The sequence below is a fragment of the Perca flavescens genome, chromosome 14 (genome assembly GCF_004354835.1).
Source record: "Perca flavescens isolate YP-PL-M2 chromosome 14, PFLA_1.0, whole genome shotgun sequence".
Classification (NCBI taxonomy): domain Eukaryota; kingdom Metazoa; phylum Chordata; class Actinopteri; order Perciformes; family Percidae; genus Perca; species Perca flavescens.
In genome coordinates, this window is record NC_041344.1 from 11,562,201 (window position 1) to 11,586,656 (window position 24,456).

At 40.7% G+C, this 24,456-nt stretch overlaps 1 protein-coding gene across 9 annotated transcripts; it reads right to left on the minus strand.

Moving 5' to 3' along the window:
• On the minus strand, window positions 1–24,454 carry kiaa0319l (KIAA0319-like ortholog). 9 transcript variants are annotated; one of them, XM_028596957.1, is made up of 25 exons: window positions 24,373–24,444; window positions 20,811–21,438; window positions 18,324–18,496; window positions 17,332–17,442; window positions 14,807–15,075; window positions 14,211–14,294; window positions 13,761–13,995; window positions 12,272–12,370; window positions 11,395–11,492; window positions 11,092–11,179; window positions 10,546–10,638; window positions 10,247–10,379; window positions 9,805–9,910; window positions 9,583–9,705; window positions 9,366–9,489; window positions 8,032–8,164; window positions 7,632–7,780; window positions 7,190–7,341; window positions 6,837–6,975; window positions 6,172–6,331; window positions 5,737–5,879; window positions 4,762–4,884; window positions 4,478–4,568; window positions 3,253–3,344; window positions 1–2,900 (listed from the first exon to the last, which is right to left on the minus strand). In XM_028596957.1, the coding sequence occupies exons 4-25, from the start codon at window positions 17,420–17,422 to the stop codon at window positions 2,704–2,706; spliced, it is 2,922 nt and encodes a 973-aa protein (XP_028452758.1). In that variant the 5' UTR covers window positions 17,423–17,442; window positions 18,324–18,496; window positions 20,811–21,438; window positions 24,373–24,444; the 3' UTR covers window positions 1–2,703. The 9 variants fall into 9 exon arrangements, with proteins under 9 accessions (XP_028452758.1, XP_028452759.1, XP_028452762.1 ...); XM_028596958.1 differs by having other exon boundaries at window positions 20,811–21,435; window positions 24,373–24,426; XM_028596961.1 differs by lacking the exon at window positions 24,373–24,444 and adding an exon at window positions 23,864–24,356 and having other exon boundaries at window positions 20,811–20,945.
• Window positions 24,455–24,456: the final 2 nt, after the last annotated feature.

The following is a 24,456-nucleotide window of genomic DNA, read 5'->3' on the forward strand; positions in this document are numbered from 1 at the left end:
TCAGGAACAAACTGAAACATTTATTTTAATTTACAGACAATCCAGTTGCATCAGGTCTGGTCACACAGAAGGAAAGAAGTGGGTAATCCTTTACTAAAATGTTATCTTAAACATCTTAAATTAAACTCCCTTCATTTAAAAGTTTCTCCGTCAGCTTTCACAGTGGACTCTGTCAGAGTCGAGGTCAATTTCCTTTCTTCTATAAATCTCAAAAGTGACTGGAAAATGTATCACGTGTAACAAGTAATGCTGAATTTTGTATTGTCAAATAGGTGTAGAATTATCCTTGAAATGAGAGTGAATCAATGTAAATCTTGGCAATTACTCTGAAAGCCATTATCTACGATGTGCAAAAAACATGGTAAGAATATGTCATTATTTTCAAATGACATTTCACAGAGTTGGCACTTGGGTGCACTTTGATTTTAGTTCACCTCACACAAGATGGCAAAAGAAGGCCAGATAAATTCAGCAAATACGAATGAAATCCAGTTTTTTTTATATCTCCGCCCTGGCCTGATGTGCACCACGTGCTTTAAGACCAGACTAGTGCAGCAGAAGTCACATTAGCATGAGCTGTACAAAATAAGACTTTTTTTGAATTTTCTTTTTTTAAATGATTGCTTATTTCACACAGAGAACAAGTTGAAGTGAATCAATGACATAGCCATTTTAACATTCAACAGAAAGGAAAAAAAAGAGTGACTCAATATGCAATATGAACTTACAGGCCAGTTTCACATGCGTGTTAAAAGTCATTTGGTTAAAGTTTTCAGTCCATGCAGAAACAGCAATCACTACCACTGATTCACAGAAGAAATAGATGGAAAGATCTTCTGTGTTCTTACGGCCTTCCTTTTTGTCCTGTTCCTGTTGTATTTATGGCAAAACATCCCTTTTAGATTAACCTCTTCCTCTTATCTTATTTGTGGGAAGACATTTGTTTTTAACAGTTTCAGGTCATTCTTGACACAACTTAACTTTCGTCCCTAAAGGAAGTTCAGTGATGCCTGTTATAATGTCTAATTTTGTCATGCAGATTTCCTTGGGTTTCTCGAGTAATTTTAATAATCCCTAAATTGAACTAATTGCATATTTGTCAAAAGGAAAGCCGGGATAAATATGCTCACCCTAATAGGGGCCAAACTGATTAGAATGGTTTCCTAAAACTGCAAAATTAACTCAAAGGATTAAAAAGTGTCCCAGTTTGCCACACATTTAATTTACACCATCCTTTTCATTTCAGGCCTACAGGTATGTTACAATTACTGAGGTGCTCCTGGACATGAGCTGCATTCACATTTGCTATCCCTTCCTTTCATTTTTAAAAAGTTAAAGAAATTAAAAACTGTATAAACAGTCAAGTCTGTTGTTTTTATGGCTGAACCATTCCAACTTTAACCTTTAAAGATCTCCCTTTTCAACCAACAAGAGACAAAATGAAACCAAAGCTTGACAGAAATGAAATCAAAGTGCATCGACATCTAATCACAGCCTGAAGGTTGTTTGTAATGTAATATATATATATATATGTTTTTATTGTGTGTGTGTGTGTGTGTGTGTGTGTGTGTGTGTGTGTGTGTGTGTGTGTGTGTGTGTGTGTGTACACACACACACAATAAAAACCTAAGTGGTCTTCATGGTTCAAGCAGTCATTAACTTAATGAATATTGAGGTGAAGGAGGAAGCGACCCCATTTTTTGTGTTGTCAACTTCTCCTCGTTATTGTCTCCGTCAACCAGACTAGCTAACGTTGTGTATTCCACTGTGTCCCTGCGACTTCTTCCAGAGAAACCTTTAGAATATAAGCATGGTGTTTCTTTTTAAAAAGATCTTCTGCCTCTGATAACATTGTGACTCCTTCACAAGTCAATAACAGAAATAAAAACATACAAATGGCTCTGAGGAAACATCTTTTGACACAGTAGCCATAAAAAATCCAAACATACACCCTACATACAAACATGCAGGCGATCGTTCCAGTATCAAATTGTACCAGAACTCTTCATGCACTTTTTTTTTTTTTTTAATTTGGAGAGTCTGTTGCTGTTGTTATTCGTGTTTTGGTTGTGTTTTTCTTTCCAATGAGTCACCATCTCAACTGTGGACTCACTAACAAAAATCTTTAGAGCAGAGTTAACCATTGGTTTTTACATGGCAGTTTGGTAGCATCAGGTTGACCTGGAACTGTGTGAATACAACGTCTTTGTGTGCGTACATGCGTGTCTACAAGAGGCAAGGAGTGAGCATGTCAAGTGGCTGGTTTGTCATTGAGTTTTTTTTATCCAGAAAGTCAAGTATTACTCAGGCTACTTCGTGTGCCAACAGTATGAGGGGTAACAGTACATTCTTTATGTCTCTGTGTTAAATAATAGGGGTCTATGTTATATTTTTACACCATTCAAAACACAGTGCTCACCCCTATTTCTCAGCGAAATGGTAGCTTGTTTTCCCTCCATAGTGGCTCAGTGTGGGAGCAGGGAAATGTCAGTACAGTGGTGTTTCTTTCTGTGACAGTGGGACAACATGTTTCCAGCATGGTTTTTCCTCTCTTTCCCTTCCTTTAGGTTTCTGTGTTGAAGAACAACAAAAGAGAAACAGGAAGTGAGGAACAGAGAGGGTGTGACAGCTGGAGGAGGTGTGTGTGTGTGTGTGTATGCGTGTGTGTGTGAGGGCAGCAGTGAGCTCCCCCCTCCGCTCTTGCTATAGCAGCTCTTCTCTTTGCTTTCTGCCCCTCCCCGGCCCCTGCCCGTTCCTTAGGGAGCCGTTCTGGGGCCGCAGGAGATGCCCGCGCTCCTGCTCTGTCCACGGGACCCCGCCCTGCCCTTCATCACTGTCCAGGTCAGAGTCTGAGTGCATGAGGGCTGAGGAGGTAGGAGCGGGCACCGGCTTAATGCGGGCTGGTAGGAGCCAGGTGGGGGAGGAGAAGGAGAACAGAAAAAAAAAAAGGATGTTAAGATGATGCCGTGTCAAACCTGAACCAAGCAGAATGATTTATTTAGTCCTTTATTTAAACAGGTAGTTTCATTTTATCTAAAATACTAAATACAACCAGCTTTTAGCATCCTTTTTAAACATGAAGCATCACTCAATGGCAGTATGAGCAGTAAACTGTGTGTGACTTACTGATCTGTATGATTTCTGTGAATTTCAGTTTACATTTTTGAGATTTCACCTGGGATTCGCAGCTGCTAACATGCAACAGTGAACTACAATGGTGGTGGCGATGGTGTATATGTATGTGTGTCTTACCAGCTCTGGGTGGTTGTAGCTCCAGACTGTCTTGCTCATCAGCTTCTAGCATTTTATACCTGCTTTTGCTTCTACGCACTTTGCTCTTACGCCTTTCAGGAAATAAACAGAAAAAACACCAAATATCATGAGTTGGTAGTTAAAGATGTACACTTTTTCAAAACATTACACACATGATTCTTCATGAGCCTCAAAATCCAACCTCCGATTAGACCCTGGCTAATTATAGAGCTGTGAGAGCAGGTACTGGAGTCTGCGGTTCAGGCAGTGTAATGCTCAGCACAGTGCGTCTAACAAAACTTAACTGAACACTAACCAATCATTGCTTTAGTATAGGCCTATACATAGGTCAAAGGTCAGATTACCTGTTTTGAACAATGGATGCCAACAATAGACAGAGAGCAAGGGGAGTAGGAGGAAGAGACAGGGGATAACAACGAGGAGGAGGAGGAGGGAAGAAGAGTAAGAAGGAGAGCAATCTCTGATGAGATCAGGGAGAGAAGCCCATCTTGAGTAGCTTCATAGTGGCGTCCATACTGCATGCAACTATCTAATGACTATTTCAGCATTACAAATCAATCAGACTTTGTTTTGAACAAAGTGCATACAATTCTGCCCCCCACCTCCCCCACATATCCCCCCCTCGCCCTGACACACAAGCATGCAAAAACACTCACAACACACACACGCACAAACACACACACACACATATTCTTTATTCTAAAAATGATGATTCCTTTGGTTTACATAGGTTTGTACTATTGTTTTCTTGAGTCATGCTACTGTAAACAACATGGTGCTACTCTTACAAACGTAATGTTTTGCCCAATCAATATTTTCTGTTTCACTGTAACATTACATTGTTTTTTACAGGTGCACTTTTCAACCACTTTCAGCAGATTACTTTCCCTCTAGAACATTGTAAATGTAGCTATAATCCTATGAAAGACAAAAGAGCTTTAGATTTAGAACAAAAATGTACCATTATGAAAAAAGTGTTTGCCATTTGATGCAAATGCTTCATTTTGAGATGTGTTCATGGTATTTTGAATGCAGTGTTTGATTTTGAAGGAGATGTGAGGCATTTAGCATTTTGTGTGAGCAGTTTTAGGAATTGTGTGTAGAGTTTTGAAAAAAGGAGACAGTTTTGAAAACGTGTGTAAGCAGTTGGAAAAAACTAAGTAAAAGTAATAACAATATTTGATATCTAAAAAATTGTGCTCACCTTTTGCAGCAACACACCATTCCCCAGACAATTGTTGCTATAGCAACCACAATCATAAATGACGCTATAGTCACATAGAGTACGCTCCACTCTGAAAACAAAATTTTTGTTAGACACAAAAGAAAAGAATGTTATTACTTTGTAATAAAATACATAGGGCATGAAAATGTGAGAAGATTAAAGCCATATGAGGTCTTTTGTGGTGTTTGGAAAAAGGAATTGCCATATTACATTTGATGCAGTAATGGAACTAAAATATTCAATTAAGATTCATCTTATCTCACCACAATTGCTCTCTGCATCTCCAAGCTGAGCTCTGATGAAGTTCTCCATCCAGAAAGGGTGGCAGACACAACGCCGTGTGTATGAGTCACAATCGCCGTGACTGGAGCAGTTCAGCTGGCAGACTGAGGAAGGACAGCGGCAGAGTGTACAGTAGATGAAACCAGAGCTTTGAAGCAAAACTGACCCCCCCACTGCAGAAAGATTGCACCTTTTCATCATTCATTGAAATCTCTCCATCTGACCTATCCTCTGTGTTAGCCAGCATGAAACCCTGTACCAGTACCTTGGACTCGTTCTGTACTTGACTCCCCCAATAACTACCAGAACCATTTCCAACTTGCTGGATCCCGGTTAAACTTCAAGATTCTACTCCATGAAGCCCTCAACAACCTGGCTCCCCCCTACCTCTCTGAGCTCCTCAAGAAGCCTCTGGTCTGCTGATGCCAACCTCCTGCAAATCTCCAGGACCAAGAGCCGAAACTGGTGTTCTCAGGCCCTCTCTCTGAAACTCCCTCCCTAACCACATCAAACATGCTCCCTCACTGTCAGCATTCAAAAAGGCCCTCGAAACCTTTTTTTGAGGGTTATGTGTTGATGAGGACTTTGAAAAGCGCTATATAAATCCGATGTATTATTATGATTATTAAACAATCTTACAGAAAACAGACAGAGAACTAAAGAGCAACAACATACCACATGCATATAATAGAACATAAAGCTACAATTAGTGTATGCAAGTTTCGCCACAGAGTCAAGACGGATAAGATATAACTTGTAGCGACAGCTCAAAAATCTTAGCAATTTAACCTCTGAGCCTAACCCTATTCCCTGTCATTATCTGACCATTATCTTAGGTTAGAGAGGTCAAGAAGTCAAAGCAGCTCTGTTGCTGTGACCTGCCTGTGGCAAGTAAAAATCATGTGGCAAATAAAGTGTACAAATAAGTGTACAAAATATATTTGTCAAGTACTTACTGACTGTATCCACTCGTCGGGCCTTGTAGATGAGAAAGTCATTTTTCTGTTTGCGCAGTTTGTTGCGTAGGCTAAGTGCAACGCTGCGGCCTGACAGAGGAGGGCGCCCTGGACCGCCTGACACCAGGAAGACCAAACGAGTACTGAGGAGGGAGGAAGAAGTTGCTTATTTACTTAGAAGAATGTTTACTTATATAGTCATAGTCACCATTTGAGCCAAATCAAGAAAACCTCATTCTAGCATTTTACATGGTTATGTTTATGTTTCATTACCAGGTTTACACTTGAAAAGTTAGGTTGGGGTTATAATAAAAGAATGTGAGCTTGACGAAAATATGAAAAAACATTCAGACATGCAATAGATGTAAAAGTACAAATTCAAAAGGATTTCAGACAGACAATCAAAAGTCAAAAAAAAGGTGCGGAACGACTCACCTGTGCTCATTAAACGCACTGATCTCTCGCACAATGATGTCGCTGTCGAGCACGCCCAGTAAAACCCCAACCTGGCGCAGCAGCATGTCTCGCTGACGGTGGGAGACCTGGGATACAGAGACCTCCAGCACCAACTCCACCAGGTCACGCTTCCATACGTCTGATAAACAGAGAGTTTTAAAAAAGGTGAGAAAGGAGAATAAAGCACTGAAGAGACATGGGTGGGGGGGTTGTTTAGTAGAGAGGAGGTGTAATGGGAAAGAAAAAGTAACAAGAAGACAAAAATGAGACAGAACCCATCTGACACTCTGCAATCTGGGAAAGAGGCCAGGGCACCAAGTGGTGGATTAGTGGCTGTTTGTGTCTGTGCACCTTATGCTACACATTGACCTGCTCAACCTTATGCTGTTGGTTGTTGAGTCTCTTGCTGCGTGGACACGATTTGCATGCAAAGACTTGTTTGAAGGCAAAATTAAAATCCAATAAATCTCAGGAGGTGTTACATGATAAAAATGCATTAATTGAACTTTTGATGTACCCACTTTTCCTGAAAATAGCCTTCAACGACCCTGACAAAATGTTCAGTATGTGGCATGGGGATAGAGCAAACACAATGACATAGAGAGAGTAATAAAACAACAGTTTTGTCAGTCTGTTTAAATCACCTGGTTTGACCTCCACTGTGCCTCTGTCAGTGCTGGTCTGTCCCTTACTGTCAGTTACAGTCAGGATGAAGCCATACTTCCCCTCCACCAGGTTTCCCAGAAACAGCACCGCCTGGTGGTCAGAGTTGTTCAGTACATCCTATTGGAACAAATAAAGAAGTGTTCAAATCTTTTACAGTCTATGGTTAAAATCTTTATTAGGTTTTTGTTATTTTCTAATACAGTGGGTGTCTGATGTCGTTTACAGTTTTTATAGTTTTATATTCTGTCCACCATGAATTATTATAAACTACATCAGATCATTTGTATTATTCAACAATCATTTGTATTATTCAGTCCATGGCCAGTCTCACCCCAGCGGCAGGGCTGCTATCATCTCTTGTCCACAGGTAGCTGACTCCACCTTTGTCATCAGTGGAGTGAGATCCATCTAGCGTGCAGGTTCTGACAGGCAGAGTGATGGGTGGACTCGACACAACATGAGCCACAGGAGGCTGGTCCAGTTCTGGTGGAAAACCATTATAAATGACACTGAATTTAGAATTTAACACAATGATGGGATTATTATAACATGAATTATGTGTGTGACTCCAAACTCAGGGATTAGGCTAGTACACACACACACACACACACACACACACACACACACACACACACACACACACACACACACACACACACACACACACACACACACACACACACACACACACACACACACACACACACACACACACACACACACACACACACACACACACACACACACACACACACACACACACACACACACACCTTCTCTGACGATGACCGTGACAGTGTCGATACTCTGCAGCTTCCTATCATCCGTTACGGTCAGCGTAAACTCATACATGCCAACCTCAAGACCTGTCACCGTGGCAACAGCACCATCTGCATTTTCAATCTTTACACCATCAGGACCCCTGGTGGAGGGACAGACGGGCCGAAAGACAGAGTGTGAAAGATAATTTACTGTAGATGGATAGATGAACCTTGATGACACTGAAAAATATGTTGTAACAGAGTTTGGTTTTAAACCAATTCATTTCTACATTTGAATTAAACTGTATTATACTGTATTTGCAATGAAGCTTATATCTAACTATCTTTCAGTTATTGCATTACCTTGGAGACTGCAGCAAATACAAACTGCATGCACAGATGTCTGACTCACTTGGTTTGTTTCCAGTGGTAGGTGGCTATCTTCTGATCATCACTGCTCTTACTGCCATCCAGAGTGGTTCGATCAACAGGCAGCGTCAGTTCTTTCTCTGGTCCTGCATCTGCTACTGGTGGCTTATTGTTTTCTGGAGGATGGAGAGTGAGAGTGACACAAGGGTAAGTAAACTAAAAATACATCTCAATTTTACAACCTACATGAAAATTGAAAATAAAGTGGGCTAATGGCTGTCAAAAGTGTCTGGTGTCAAGTCCTCTGAGCTTCAGTGAAAACCGCATGAAACATTTCTTTCACAACCAATGCAAAGTAAAAAAACACATCATCCTTCAACTATCATCAAAATGGAATCAATAGTGCAGCATTAAAGCCCTTTCAAACTATGAAATACTGCACTTAAATTGGGTCAATTCGCATCATTTCTCCAGCTTTTATCCAAATCAGAGTCTGAAAAATGAATGGTTTGACAGATGTACCAATATTTCAATCAGAGGCGAGAAAGAAAAGTGATTGTGATATATTCAAAAAATGAAAGACTGAGAAGGAAAGAACAATTTCATAAACACCCCTACTAGAATATAAAAAGGACAACCTGATACATAACGGTCAAAGTGTATTATCAAAGAACAGCAGCGCTGCTCTGAAATACCCCAAATTACAGACTCTGACTAACAACACACTGCCCTTATTTTCAGATATCATCACTCACTGGTTCTCAAATGGTTGACATGTGTGTTCACATAGCAGCTCCTGTTCAAACTCTACCGGGCTATCGTGCCAGTGCGTGTTTGCATTCTACAGTTTACACAAGGTGCTTATCAGGTTGAATGTGCATGTGCACCCACGTACACCTCCCATTAACTGAGTCAAAATGCTATTAAAGGTTTAGCAATTAGAATTTACTAAAAGCAGCTGAAGTAGTGATATCAGCTTCACACATATAGGCCAAGTATAAATGCAGCTACATTATGTACTGCTGCTCAGTATACTCTTCACACTTCATGTATATATTTGCATATATAGAGTAGGGGCAAACAAGACACAGGGCATATTGAATACAGTGGAGGAGGACCTGAAATATCAAGATAAGGGTTTAATTCTAGTCTGTCGGCATAAGTGCACACAGCTGAACAAACAGGCTTAACAAACTCAAGTTAATGACTATCAAAAAAGCGAGAGTGAGACTTCTAAAGAGTGACAGTTGTAAGGAACTGTAATTAATGCCCTCAGCAGCTGATTAACTAAATATTCCTCTCAACTTTTTACTGAAGACGCAATTCAAAAGTGCTGAGGTGGCATAAACAGAAGCCCTTTGCCCTCCAGCTGCTTACCTGGCTGCACAATGACGGTGACCTGGGCGGTTTCCTGTTGGCCAGCCGAGTCTGTAACAGTCAGCTGGAAGGTGTAGTCTCCCTCTTGCATATCCGACAGCTGCAAGATCGGTGTCCTTACGCCCTAACAATGAGCAAAAGGATGCCAATGTTAACCATGATTCTCTTAGCCTAGGAAAAATAAACTGAAACATGACAATTTATTATATGTCCTCACCTGCATCTCCACCACCTTGTCTTTGCTCTCAGGGCTGAGGGACCACTCATAGGACAGGGAATCATGGTCGTCGGTGCTTTGGTTGCCGTACAGAGTGATGGAGTTGCGTGGCAACTGGATGACCTGGATGAAGTTAGACAAAAGACCAGCCACCTATTACCAGGAGTGCACTGGTTTGGTGCAATAAAGAACAGAACGATGACGATAGAAAATACTTCAGACCTGGTTAGGGCCAGCATTGGCCACAGGCCGATAGTCCTTGGCTTTGTTGACTGTGAGGGTGGCCTGTGTTGAGTTTGTGGCTCTATCGGAGTCTGTCACTGTCAAACTGAGAAAGGTTTTTTTATCAGGTTAAATACATCATTTTAATGGCAAACTCAAAATAATTTCACCTTAGAACCAAAAAAAACATATGTTTGATTTACATGTAGTAAGAATTTTAGTAACTTTAAGCCCGCCATTCATCTGATTTTAATGTTATACTTATGATAGACATTGGAGAAAACAGGCTTTAACAGGTTATCTTTTTATTTTGTTATTATTTCTATTTATTTCTCTTTGTAAATTCTTGATTAGGATATTTGCAACATATTTATCTAAAAATACATATGAAACATTGGGACCTCTCAAAATTAACAATGTCATGGTTGTAGACCATCTTTACCTAAATGTGTAGTTCCCAGGCACCAGGTTGGTGAGGGTGAGGACGGCGGTGTCGGCAGAGACCTTCTCCTCCCTCAGGGGACCTTTAACCTCTTCCCAGTGCCACGCCACCACCTTGTCATCATCTGTGCTCTCTGTAAGGAGGAGGAAGGAAGGAAGGAGGGGCACAGGGGAAAATGGGCAGTAAAATACATTTAATAGCATGAGAGGAAAAGGTAACGTATTTTATGTACAAAGTCTCTCTCTTTAGCTGATGTTGAATATGTTTGTGTATGTGTGTGCGTCATGTGGGACACTCACGGCTGCCGTCTATGACTGTAGAGCTGGTTGGCAAGGAGATCTCTTGGAACTTTGGGGAAACTACGGCAACAGGATGCTTGTTTACCCGTGGCTCTATCAGGTGGAAAACAAGAAATTAGCTCACTTACTGGAGCTGTGCATCAGCTGTTTGTGACTGAGGCAGTATGCACAAGTCAGTGGCTACCTTGGCAAAAGTCACAAATACAACTGTGTGTGGGGGGAAAGCAGCTTCTCTTGCAGCAATAACATCCAAGTTTATTTAGTCAACACGAGGCAAAACTGTGGACTGATTCCTGATAATTTACATTATCTACAATGACGGTTAGGAAAGAGGACACCATCAAACTAAAATTAGACATGACCTTCTAAAGACCTACTGCAGCAGAAGAGCCATTAGCTTAATTAGAATTAGCATGTGGAATATTACACGCCTTCAATATCAGGCTGCACATTTCCATTTCGAAAGGGGCCACATAAACCGTCACCCCTGCAAAAAACTTCTAAGATCACCACAACATGAATGAGATTTCACATGGTCATCCTCACCTGGTTTGACTGTGACATTGACGTAACCTTCTCCATGAGCCCCCTCCCCCTTCACCGTCACCTCAAACTCATACAGGCCCACAGTCAGCTGAGAGAGAGAGAGAGAGAGAGAGAGAGAGAGAGAGAGAGAGAGAGAGAGAGAGAGAGAGAGAGAGAGAGAGCAAGTCAAGCAAGCAGAATGAGGACATTATCTTTCTGAGACAATCTACACACTACTGGAATTGTCTGTTTATACATTCAAAAGAGCTCCAGCTGCATGTTTTATTTTTAGCAGAACATGAATATGAGGGCTAGGATCTGTACCTGGCTGAGTTTAAGTGTCATGCTGTGCTGCCCTTCCATCTGTCCACTGTAATCTTTGGGATGAGTTATCAGACGCCAGTCAAATGCATAGGTTGTCTCTGTAAAGAAGTAGCAAAATGAAACCAAACCTGCTCATGCATTTAATTCAAATCTATCAGATAAGGATCATTTCCAGATGAGAGATTCTGGGATCATTAGAGCATGTCGAGGAGGGATCAAGAGATTAACAAAGTGATGACGTGTATTCACTCTTGGTAACTGTATAAGCTTCTTCCAGTCCTGATTTGAAATTCTCTGGCAAGTATTCAGCAAGTTTTTTTTAAAGATTTATTTTTGGGCTTTTCCGCCTTTAATTGACAGGACAGCTAGGTGAGAAAGGGGAGAGAGAGGGGCGGAAGACATGCAGGAAATCGTCACAGGTCGGATTCCAACCCTGGACCTCTGCGTCGAGGCATAAACCTCTACGTTTATGTGCGCCTGCTCTACCCGCTGATCCAACCCGGCCACTATTCAGCAAGTTTAATAAACAGTATGCTGATGGTGACTCAGGAATGCAACTGTCAGGCAGGTTGTGCTTCATCAGCCTATTACTGAACACCAAAAATATCACAACATGCTAAATGACGGTCTGCAATGAGAATACATTCAAGTAAAAATAAATTTTCCAGATATTTCCAGAAGGAAGGTTTTGATATCTCTGTACCATTTATACACTGAAAAGGCATTAGAAACTCAACCTCCATGTCGAATAACAGTCTGCTACATATTAATGACAATTCTGCAGAAAACCGCTGAAATGACATGATTTAATAACAGTGTGTAACAAGTTTCCAGGTAATGAATTTCAACAGTTTATCTAATATTTCCCTAGTTTTACCTGGTGGGGGCGGTGGGACCACGAAGGCGTTGAGCTCAACCTTGTTGCGGGGCAACGTGACCTCCACACTCTCTCCTGCAGACACCACCAGCTCCCTCACTGTCGTGGAAAACAACAGGAGGATCAGAGATGATGCCAAAAGTGCAGCATGGCAACCAAAAGACAGGAACTGGTCTGAGAGTGGAGTATTCAACACTTCTATTGGGTGAATAAATTTAAAATGTATGTACAAGTGGGACAGAGACCACGTTATTTTCCTGCGTTGCTCTTAGTTACCAAATTTACACATATGCATTTGAATATCATATTCTACCTTGTTAGACAGGTAGGAGAAATTATAAAAAAGCAATTATGTGCACGTGTATTTACAGCAAGATGTAATACAGTCCTTCAGCACATCCTTATGTGGTATATTCCATTTAACTGTTGTGCATCTTCAAAACAAAAAAATTATGCAGCAGAGGTTGAAATATCCTGAATTGTAGTCCATAGTATGGATCAAGCGCCAAAGAATCCTTGATCTGACATTTCGCAAAATGCAACTCGACAGTTTCTATTCACTAGACCCTCCTTCATTGTAAACACCAACAGTATGTCACCCATTCCACAGCCCAATTCGTAACACAGCTTTTCTGTTAAAAATGCTCTAGTCTCCAAGCCCAAATTGATGAAATAAAAAAACAACCCTAATGACATCATCAGGGTTATTTTCTCAGACTTGACAAAACTCACTTCAGAGCCACAGGAAATGTTATGCAACTGTTCTCACAGGTTGAGTACTTCTCAACACGACTAGTAAACTGATCATGATGTGTACATTTTAATCAAACTATGAATTTGAGAGGTATCCTTTCAGAATCACAGGCTCTTGTTGTGCAACTGACCTTCTATGTTTAGCTCATCTGGCTATTGTTTGCTCTAGTAACAGTATTGTTAGTTAAAAGAGCTAAAACTATTTTATCAGTAATAACATGAAATGTTTTTTCTGTTGCCATTTTTGAATGAATACCAGTTGAATGGCGGTATTGTCTCTCAGGGAGGACAAACGGATCATACAAGTTATTCCTGTTTGTAGAAGCCCAGCCTATCTCAGCACATTACTATTGTTTACTTATTTGGCTTCACACCCAAAGCACATGTTCCCTTCTTTGGGAAAAATAACATCGGAGCAGTCCAGTCTGCCATATAGTATGTGGGCAAAGTACATCTTCATTTTCTCAAACATCAGCTCCAGCAAAGACAAAGACTGCACAGTAAAGGATCCATTGCAAATTGTGGGTGTGTGACAGAAAAATGCAAACTTAAAAGGACAACGATGTATTAACCAATCTTAGTAAAGAAAGGACCTGAGAGTAGCGTGACGCCTGCAAAACCACAGTGCTGCTACATTATTTAGTAGTTCATAATTAATAAATGAAGACAAGACACATGAACGAGCTGAAAATAGGTGATCGCTGACACCAACTGCAGCAAACATTAGCTTCCTTACCAGCCTGTGTTGGAGTTGTGACGGTAGCAGTTGCAGCTGTGGGTGTGCTGACATCACTGCTATTGGAAGACGCGGCAGTATCAACGTTGTCCGTTGAGTTCTGCTGTGATGGAGCAGGAGCGATGTCTGCACTCCCATTGTCTAACTGGCTAAGGTTCTTTTGGGTTGTTTGAAGAAGTGTGATAGTGCTGGGTACTGTTGGAGTTGGGCGAGTTGTTTTTGGTTTGGGACTTTCCTGCAGAAACAGTTAAAGACTATAGTTTTGAAGGATACAAATTCCTGATCCAGTTTCAGCGCTCTCTTTTTACTCAAATTAAATTCTGTGTATCTCATTGCATATAACTCATTGGCATTCTTTTTATGTAAGACTTGCTAACAGTATCTGCTACAGGCAAACAATGCAAAGATCAATATAAAGTTTCAAAAATAGCCAATTTTCTGTGAACTTACCATGCTGGTAAGCTGTTCTGTGTGTGGCGTTCCTGCATGCTGTGCCCGACGAGCTCTTCTACGTCTTGCTGTGACAACAGGACTCTTAAAGTTACAGAAAAGAAAAATACTTTAGAAAAATAACACACACACACACACACACACACACACACACACACACACACACACACACACACACACACACACACACACACACACACACACACACACACACACACACACACACACACACACACACACACACACACACACACACACACAATGAAGGTAACTAAAAGCAGAAACAATGATTTTTATGATGACACCAACTGTATTTATTTATGTTGATCGTTTGAATCTGGCTGATACACGATCCAGTTAATAAGGTAAGCATCGATCATGCGCATCCCTAGCTTGGATTGTGAGACAATATGCTCATGTTCTGCTCAAAACTTCTGAACAGATAATGAATCTTCCAAATAGCAAAAATGCAGTTTTTAAGCTTAATTTTTTTTTACTGTTACCCTAATCAATGACACAACCATCTGGAAAAAGCCTAATCAATAAAAATGTGGTCATTAAATAAGTCTAGTTGTTGTTTCAGCTGCTCTCTATACCTTTGAGAGCAGCTGAAGGAGGCCGAGGGACTCCTGGTGGGGCTGGGGCAGGGTGGTGATGGGGCAGCCCCTATTCTGCGAGCAGCTGAGAAGCACACATTGCCCGCCGAGGCTCCACACGGCGTTGCAGCTGGGAATCAAGCAGCAAGACTCCCAACATGTTGCCCCGCCTCTCCCTTTTGCCAGAGAGTGCCAACCCATGCTGACGATGCTGCTCCAGTGAATCCCCAGTACCCCCCCAGTCACCCGGCAGAGATTTGCTGACACACCTGGATGGGGACAGAAGGAAAGAGAAAGCAATGATGTACTGTACTGATGTTAAAAAACTACAATCCAATGGGAGAGATGATTTACCTTTTGCAACATGGCCATAGTTAAAAGAAAAGGATGGAAGTTTGTTAATGAAATAGGGGTGAAAGGGAGGATAACTGGTGAAGGTTATTAACTGGTTTCCTGGCAGAGAAATTTTACAAAGGGGTTTGTGTAGCGTGTAGTTTGATCAAAAGGATCTGCCAAAGGCGACATCATGGATCCGCCACCGGGCAGCGCTTCCCAGGCTTTTCAAGATTTCCACTTGTTTATATCAATCAGGGCATTGTTGGGTACTCTTGGCATTGCCGAAAGCAAAGGGGCAAAGTGAAACCCACAGTGAGACTTTTCACAGATTAGGCTTTGACTGAACATTTCTCAGAAAAGCCGACATGCAGCCGCAATTTGAGCAGTCAGCCAAGTTAGCAGCAAAGAGAGGAAGTGAGGCTTTTCCATGACAAAACAAGACACTGATTAAAACCCAAAGCACAGTATGCAGAATGCACGAACACCACCCAATGAGTCAGACAATATTAGACTCATATCATTCATTCATGTTTTCTTATTTGGGATTTGTTCTTAGGTAATAACACAATCTACGCACCCTCAAGAGCACTCTTACGCATATTTGAGTGCTGACATGTGTGTGCTAAATAATTGATTATTTCATTTTCTTCACAACTACATTGCAATAATATTATAGGATTTAAATTACAATAACATTGATATCATTTATGTACTTTGTAATAATTATTTTCATTATTTTACAAAGCAGTATGGTCTTTTAAATTCTTTTAAAGATACTGGTTAATGAGGCCCACTGAGGAACAACAGGGAGAAAAGGGAGGTTATATTTCACCACTAATTAAATTAATGTTCACACAGACAGAGAAGCCAAACTAGCTGAATAACAGTCCAGGAAAAAGGAAAACTGCTGAGTCACTCTGTGAATTAAGAAAACTGCAGATGAAAAAGAATTTAACACTTTTATTTTTGTCTTGCAGTTCTAAATGGTCGACGAAAGCAGATAAAATCCATAGTTTGTATGCAGATACACAAACAAGTAATGATCAGTCGTGTCATTTATTAGTAGCCCCTTTTGTCCACTACATTTGGAAAAATGCTGTAAATGAATACAGCACAAGTTCTACTAGACTTAATGAACATTATGTATAATCCCTTGCTTTACAGTGCATCAAGAAAATCTGAAGTTCATTTTATGTTTACATGCATCAGGCTAGTTAATACTGACAAAGATTTCTAAAATGCCCATGTCTTCATTTCTAGACGCATTTTGGATGAGTGATTGCTGTCAGCGCTTACATTAGTGATGAATACACCAAGTTTCCTTTGACTGCCTCACAATCAAAACAACCCTGTGTTTCACCAGTTGAATGCTTTTAATGTGAAAAAGCAGCAGTAGGAAATGTTGGCATTAGCAATAACTTGGGTAAAAAAAGGGGTTTGGATTTATTAAAATCTTATACATTTCCATATAGGCACTTTTGACACTGGTGTTCTATAAACACCGGTAGAAACACTATTTTTAGATATTTTAGGATAAGATTGAGCTGAGTGCAAGGTAAGTCAGTTGAGAGCTTATCCTGCTGATGACAAGGCCATAAACAGTTATTGGGGCTCAGACAGTGCTATACCCGTAACTATTGCTACCATGGCAACAAGAAGGCTAAGGTTGACGTTATGGGACATCAGTGTAACTCAAGTTTGGAAAAACAGGTCTTACCACACACACAAAAGCACTATAGTTTGTTTGAGAAAGGACCCTTTGGCCTCGGTTTAGTCATCCCACCCCTTGTCCACTCTGCTTCTGTCCCCCACCCCTCAACACACACACACACACAAACACACACAATGTCCACTCACAGAGCCCCTATTGTCCTGTTCCACATTGTAACCCACTGAGTGGAGTGGCATCAGAAAGAAGGCACACATTCACACACAGTAGGGGTGCCAACAGTCCTCTATCTCTCTACCTCTGATTACAAGGATAGTTAACACCAACTAGCAACCTAAAACCATCCAAGTATCATAATAAGATCTAAGAAGGATGAAGACCCACCCTGAGTAATCAGAGGTGTGTGACTTTACGGTGCAGATCGTTGCCAAGATGAGGCACAGATGCGAGTTTTCCTTATCATTACTGTGTCAACACAGGTGGCTTTGCCTATCGAGTTCAGGGTGATGGTTTGTTTTACCTGCGGGAGAAGCCAAGACCAAGAGGTAGGTCAGCGGTAGGAGGAGGTGAGGTAAGCTCCAGGTGAGCAGCTTGTGGTGTGCACAGGACATTTTCCACAAGGAACAAGGACCTAGGAAAAGGAAATAGAACTAAGTTAGTGTGCTTTAATATTACCACTACAACAAAACATTAAAAGGAATAGTTGTTTCCCACTGTTTCCAGTCGTTGAGCTACGCTAAACTAACTGGCTGCTGGCTGTACCCTTATATTTACCATACAAACATGAGTGGTGTCAATCTTCTAATCTCAGCAACAAAGCATATAGGTGTATTTACAATAGTGTTGAACTATTCCTTTAACCTTGCATGGTGTACAAGAACCCATGCTGGGATCCTGACAAATTGTTATTAAATGTATTCATTAATACCTCATATAAAAATCATTTTAGAAGAAAGTAAGGTAAGGGTACTATACTTTAATGTAGTGAAATTCATTATCTGCATTTTAACCCATCCCTCAGGGGAGCAGTGGGACCAACTCCAGACCTGAGCCAGTGCCTTGATCAAGGGCACTGACTGGAGAACCTAATCTACACGTTTTTGATGGTGGGGGAAACCAAAGCACCTAGAGGAAACTCACGCAGACATGGGGAGAATATGCAAACTCCACACAGAAAGGGATTCAAACCCAGAAACCTTCTTGCTGTGAGGCCACAGTGCTATCCACTGAGCCACCATGCCACCCTAAATATAAAAGTACTAAAGGTATACTGAGAACATTAGTTTAAAAAAAGCCTTCACTGTCATACTGAGACTGCAGAAGAAGAAATGTAACTTGAAGGTTATTTTTCATTTCATCAACCATTACAGTCTGGTCTGCCTTGCCCTCCTTATAGAAATAACATCTGTCAATCCAATTAACCAACTGAATGTACAGATGGTTTATTTCAATACCTGCACAAATGTAATGAAGCATACCTACTACTACAACCTGCAACCACGCCCTATTTACCTTTCTCCCAGCCAGGTGGTGGAAGAAAAAGATGCGGGAAGAAAGAGGGTTAGGTTGGCAGCCAAGTGCTGTGAGGTGACGGGTGAAGGCAGGTCAACACCAGCACTCTGAGGAAGAGATCCAACATGGCAGTCTCTGGGGCCTTCAAAAGGCTCAGCTGCTCACACAATACACTACAGAGTGCAAGAAAAAAGAGAAAAACATTTAACATGTGGATCCTTCAATATCATTCATATCGGTATGAACAAACATGTGAACAAATAGGCCTTTGTGGAATTGAATTCACTGAACACAAAATAATTTAAACAAACTATAACACATTAACTTGATAACAATGTTTATGCAAATAAAATTCAAACCCCTCAACTGGAGATATTCTAAAGTAAGAAAGTAAGTAAAATGTATGCTTTACAATGTGCATAGACAAAAAAAACATAATAGGAAAATAGTCTAAGAATACAATAAAGTAAAAATACAACAGCTACATTTATCAATAAATAAAAGACAGAGGTTACCCAAAAACTAGCCTGAACAAGTGAGTCTTCACTTGTCCCTTAAAACAGTCCACATTCTCAGCAAAACTAATGCTGGTTGGCAAAGGATTCCAGAGTCTGGGTGTGACAGACGAGTGTGTGGCGTGGATAGCAGATTTTGGTTGATAGACCTGAGAGACCGGGAGGGGGTGTGTAGGTGAATTATGCCGGCAAGATAAGCAGGGGCCTGACCATGTAGTGCCCTATAGGTTATTGTGAGAATTTTGAATTGGACCCTGTAAGTTACAGGAAGCCAGTGAAGGGAGCAGAGTAGAGGGGTGATATGGGTGCGCCTGTTTGATCTAGTAAGTAGCCTAGCAGCAGCATTTTGAATGGATTGCAGGCAGTGAAGGACAGATTTGTTGAGCGAGGAGAAGAGTGAATTGCAATAGTCAATACGGGAGGAAGTGAATGCATAGATGAGCATCTCCAGTTCTGACTGAGAGACCACAGCCCTTAATTTGCTAATGTTGCATAAGTGGAAAAAACAGGATTTGGGGAGAGCAAAGACTAGTATTGTTACTTAAATTAACTTCCCTTTACAAAAACGTGTATGTACCATATTGGATCTGAACATTAAAAGATGGTAATGACAAACACTATATCATCAAAAACGGAAGAAGAAGGGAAAAAAATGATAATTCAGTTTAGTGGTAGTGGTATAACATGACTCACCATCCTGTGAGCTCCCTCCTTTTCACTATTAGTTAAAGCAACACCAAATTGATAAAGGAAATAAAAAAAGGTAAGAATATTTACTTCTATGACAGGTGTTTAGTCCTTAATTAGCTGAATGCATATCTTAACACATTATGCAACAATATAAAAAATGCAATCTGTCTGTTATGGTGTTAAGTCTTCTAGTATTGCCACCTATTACCCAGCCTGTATGTTCATAACAACCGTTAAAATGAGTAGTGGTTAATATCTGGGAATACTACACTTTGGAGGACTGCTGTATACAAAAAATAAACATTTCTACCCCTCTCCTAAGTTCTTAGGGACATAAGTATAGAATATAAAAGGCTAATTCATCCAATGAATTAACTGTAAAAAAATGTCACACATGGCCTGACACAGTCACAGGCCATCCAGGCCCCTGAGGTAACTTCCTAATGCTTAATGTCTTTTCCTACAGGAAGTGTGATGAGGAAGTTTCTCATTCCAACGTAATTAGTGATGACAATAAATTCATGCTGATGAATAATTAACTTGCTGAATGAGTCACAAAAAAGGAGCAAGATGCAGATTGCTGTACTGCTTTCATGAGAATGGTTAAACAATATGTATTGCTTATATGAATCTTTTGTCTTGGGGTACAAAAGTAAATTCTTTTAAGTAAAGTAAAACTTCAGGAAGTCTGACTTATGATTTGATGAGGAATGCATGGAGTTTGAGTCTGAGTAAAAGAACCATACTGCACTTTTTTCACTTTTTGCAAGTTCTTTCAGCAGAATGGGAAGAAAAGGGGAAGTGAACAGTACAAATCCTGGGACACTGTGTTCAAGACGTGAGAAGCCTCTTCCACCCCAACGTCTCACCAGGAGACTATTATGGGGCAATATAGCAATGAATTGTGCAACTTTCACAAGCATCTGCTGTGCAGACAGTGTGTAGATGTTAGCTAGACACTATATAACTATATGGTCGGAAATAATGCTGTTATTCCTTTTTGACAATTTTTAAAGACATGCAGATAGTGATACTCTTTTCAGAGTTACTACTTTGTAAAAATGTCAAGATAGCATATAACTAGTTAAGATTGTTATTTTATGATTGCAGACATTTTTGTCTATGATAAACACGTTACAACTGTATTATATGTTAAAAGTTTAATGTTGCTGTAATACACTTTACAAAGATGCTGTTTTAAAACCAAAACAAAGTTGTGATCACCAGGCAAAGATCACAAGCTCTCACACAGACACACACAACATGAACTGTTGACACAAACCTGTATGGTCTGCATCCATATGTGAATCTGCATTCCTGCACATGAATGCTTGAGCCCCAGCAGCTTCCTTCTGTGCTATAATCAACAGTCAGTAAATCCCAAATCCACAAACAGTCAGTCGTCCTGCGCTTGGTTCTCTCTCCAAATCAGCCACCAAATCAGAGTAAAGAAAGAAAGCGCCAGGTAAAAATAATCCAGACAAAAAATGTGAGGGATCCAGTCACGTTTTTCCTCCTCAATCTACAACATTGTAGATTTGCCTTTTTACTGCTCAAATGCCTAATGGCCGGTGGTGACTTTGAGTGTGTGCCACACCAGTAGTGCACTACTGCACTCAGTCACCTTGGCTGATGACAGCTCAGCCATTAGCGACATTTCAATACCTAGCCTACTTTTCCCTTGAGAAGCTTCTGAAAAACAATGATCTCTGTGACCAAAAACCGACTTATAAGTTCTCTCTCGCTCTCTCTCTTTCTCTCTCTGGCTGTTTCTTCCTCCTCCTCTTCCTCTCTCTCAGTTGCAGCAGTCAATAGCACACTTGTCAGCTCTGTATTAGCTTCTACATAGACAGGTTGGTGGAGCTTTCTCTGTAATGGTACCAAAGCCCACATACAGTTTCTTCTAGCTGCTACAGGGAAGGAAAATTAAGTTGTTATTAGTTTTCTCCCAGGCACAGTCTTTGAAATAAATCAACCAAATAATAATAATTTTGCTGTGAGAACTACAGAAAACATCCTTACAGCAACAACTATTCTAATCCTTGGATAATATTTAAATGGATGCTATGCAAGTGACAGACATCCATTTATAGGAGGTTAAAAAAAGATTGATTACACAATAAGGCCACTTACAACTGAGTTGAAAACCTTGGACCGTATAAAAAAGTACACACACTACTAGTCTCTAACTTCTCATAAAAATCTCCTTGTACTTACATAGTTTTTGCATCATAATTGTATTCATTTTAGTCACCTTTTCGGATTCTTTGTATTGTTTTGTTTTGCAGGAATATCATAAACAGTATGCAGTGTTGGCAATAGACATTCACATTTGTATGCCTTTTCTTAACTTTTAAGATGTTCTTACTTCTTGGTTTTCCCCGATCCTTTCCGTTATTGCGGTCACTTATTGCTTTTACTGCTATTGGATGTTACTATTTTTTACTGATTGTTTTCATTCTGTTTACTGATGGATGAGTTTGTTTTTCATTATGCTACAAGTCAAATTCCCCAGGCATGAAAATAAAGACTTAACTGAACGGAAAACCCAGTCTGGGTTTGGGGGGCAGACACCATCGCCTCATTTAAGAGTAAACTGAAAACTCTCCTCTTTGATAAAGCTTATAGTTAGGTTAGATATGAGTCTATGGTGGAGTGAGGAGTTGCAGCGTCCGCCTAACCCGGCCCAACTGCTTCTCTTCGTAGTCATCAGATTTATTGATCATATAATCAATAATATAGTGTGAATTGAGGGGGGCAGGTCAGCACAGCCTCTCATCAATGTTTTCATTTGTTTCCTTTTGTATGCATCCTGTCCCAGAACTGCTTGTTACTAACCTAGCTCTGGGGAGTTTACTTCCCGGAGGCGATATTACGAATCCCACTATGGCCACGCCAAGACCCGCCCTTCAATAGCGTTCACACACTACTATTGGCCAGGCGTCCATGCTTACATGTATAGGTCCTATCCCCTGACCAATCCCCTAACCCTAACCTAACCTTAACCACCCGAGGTGAAATGCCTAACCCCAACCAATCGAGCAGCTTCGTAGGGCGGGTCTTGGCGTGGCCATAGTGGGATTCGTAATTTTGCTTCCCGGAGTCCTTATGTTTCTTCTTCTGCGATTCCCTTCAACGCCCGGCCGCGTCCTGCTGCGTCTGCTACACCCATCCATGCTCTGCAGCGCCACGTTTCATCCCGCAACGTCCTGCTGTGACATGAACTACAACGACTACCTTCAAAGTCACTGTTCCATTATTTTCAATGCGACTATTATCGCCTTCACACCCCCAACCGGCCCCGTCAGACACCGCCTACCAAGAGTCTGGGTCTGCCGAGGTTTCTTCCCAAGAGGGAGTTTTTCCTCGCCACTGTCGCAATAGCCATTTATAATGCTTGCTCTTGAGGGAATTACTGTAATTGTTGGGGCTTTGTAAATTGTAAATTATAGAGTGTGGTCTAGACCTACTCTATCTGTAAAGTATCTCGAGATAACTCTGTTATGATTTGATACTATAAATAAAATTGAATTGAATTGAAAACAAATTGATTTACAGATCAATATAAACGCCATCTACCAAACATTTGCTTGTTAAAGCCTCACAAAGACAAAAGACCTCAATGTCTACCATTTTCATATTAAAAATGTATAGCTCTGGTGGCCTGTGTCGGATTTATAACTTGTACTTTAGCAAGCAAGTGATGAATTGAAAACAATATAACAAAGAAAAATCAATCATGAAAATAATTGTTAGTTTAGCATAGAAACGATTGGTTCTTGCAGAGTAGGGATTAACTGACTGATTAAAGTGCAAATAAGTGTATGATTGACTGCATGAATGAAGGGCTTCAGTCAAACGACATGCATGAGTAAACCCACTGCTGAGATAATATCTCTGAGACTTCATCCAAAATGGTGGGCTGGTGAATTATGTATTTTACCAACCTGAAAGCAACAGTCAGAGTTTACTCAAATCAAAAATGTCTTAAGCTGTCAGATAATTTAATAAAAGGCCTATATACAGCCTGCGCAGTCCACTGCACTATCACACCATTACAAACGATGGACGCTTGAGTCAATATGACACTTCGTATTTAGTAACGTTAACTGATCTTCGTTTCGTTCTTACAAGACATAACGTTGCAGACGTGCAAGCACTGAGACAGGTATTTCACCTGTATAATCCCGGGATCGCCTCTGTTTAAGGCACCTTGAGCTGCTGGCATCTCTCTTTCACTAGCTACACACCGTACAGGATCACGGATCTTCCTGAGCGTTTTCAATGATAATTGGCACGACACCATTAAAGACAGAAGAGTGTACAATGACTTACAGTTACAAGTAAAATGGCATTCACTTCGGTCGCTATGATGTTTCGTCGTTGTTGTTGTTATCCCCTGCACAGTTAATTAGGTCAGTATTCCTCTCGCATGTAACGTAGCTACAGCTGATGTGTAACCACAGTTAAGCGATAAATAATACTTCCGGTGACTGGACTTCCAAAATAAAGTACTAAGTGACCCAACCATTGGGACATTTTGCGGCACAATGGTTAACGATATTCTGGGAAGGAATATGTAGTAAATAAAAACATTCTACAAATAATATTGCACAGACATCTAGCTACTATGGTACTACATTTGCCTGTGCGGCATTTTAAAACCGTTAACGTTAATTTGACTAACGTTACTTCCGCCGTGCGGCACCTGCCGACCAGCTGTCAATGGCATTGGCAAACACGTTCAGCTCAACATAAACACTTAACCTGCTAAGCTTTAGTCATTTTTTGTGTTATATTTAATGCTATAAACAAAACAAAAAGATAAAAATGTCTTCTGTGACCTTAAAAAAGAACGTGGCTTCGCTTCTCCGACGTTTACAACATGGACCAAAATGGCGTCTCCGCCTTCCAACTATCCCTCTTGT

What these genes read in the sequence shown, in the direction of transcription:
- kiaa0319l (XM_028596962.1), bottom strand. Translation starts at nt 17,422, where the DNA reads ATGTCCTGTGCACACCACAAGCTGCTCACCTGGAGCTTACCTCACCTC. An exon ending in TACAGTCATAGACGGCAGCC is followed by an intron (nt 10,380 to 10,545) that starts GTGAGTGTCCCA and finishes TCCTCCTTACAG; the next exon opens with AGAGCACAGATGATGACAAG. An exon ending in CCAATGCTGGCCCTAACCAG is followed by an intron (nt 9,706 to 9,804) that starts GTCTGAAGTATT and finishes AACTTCATCCAG; the next exon opens with GTCATCCAGTTGCCACGCAA.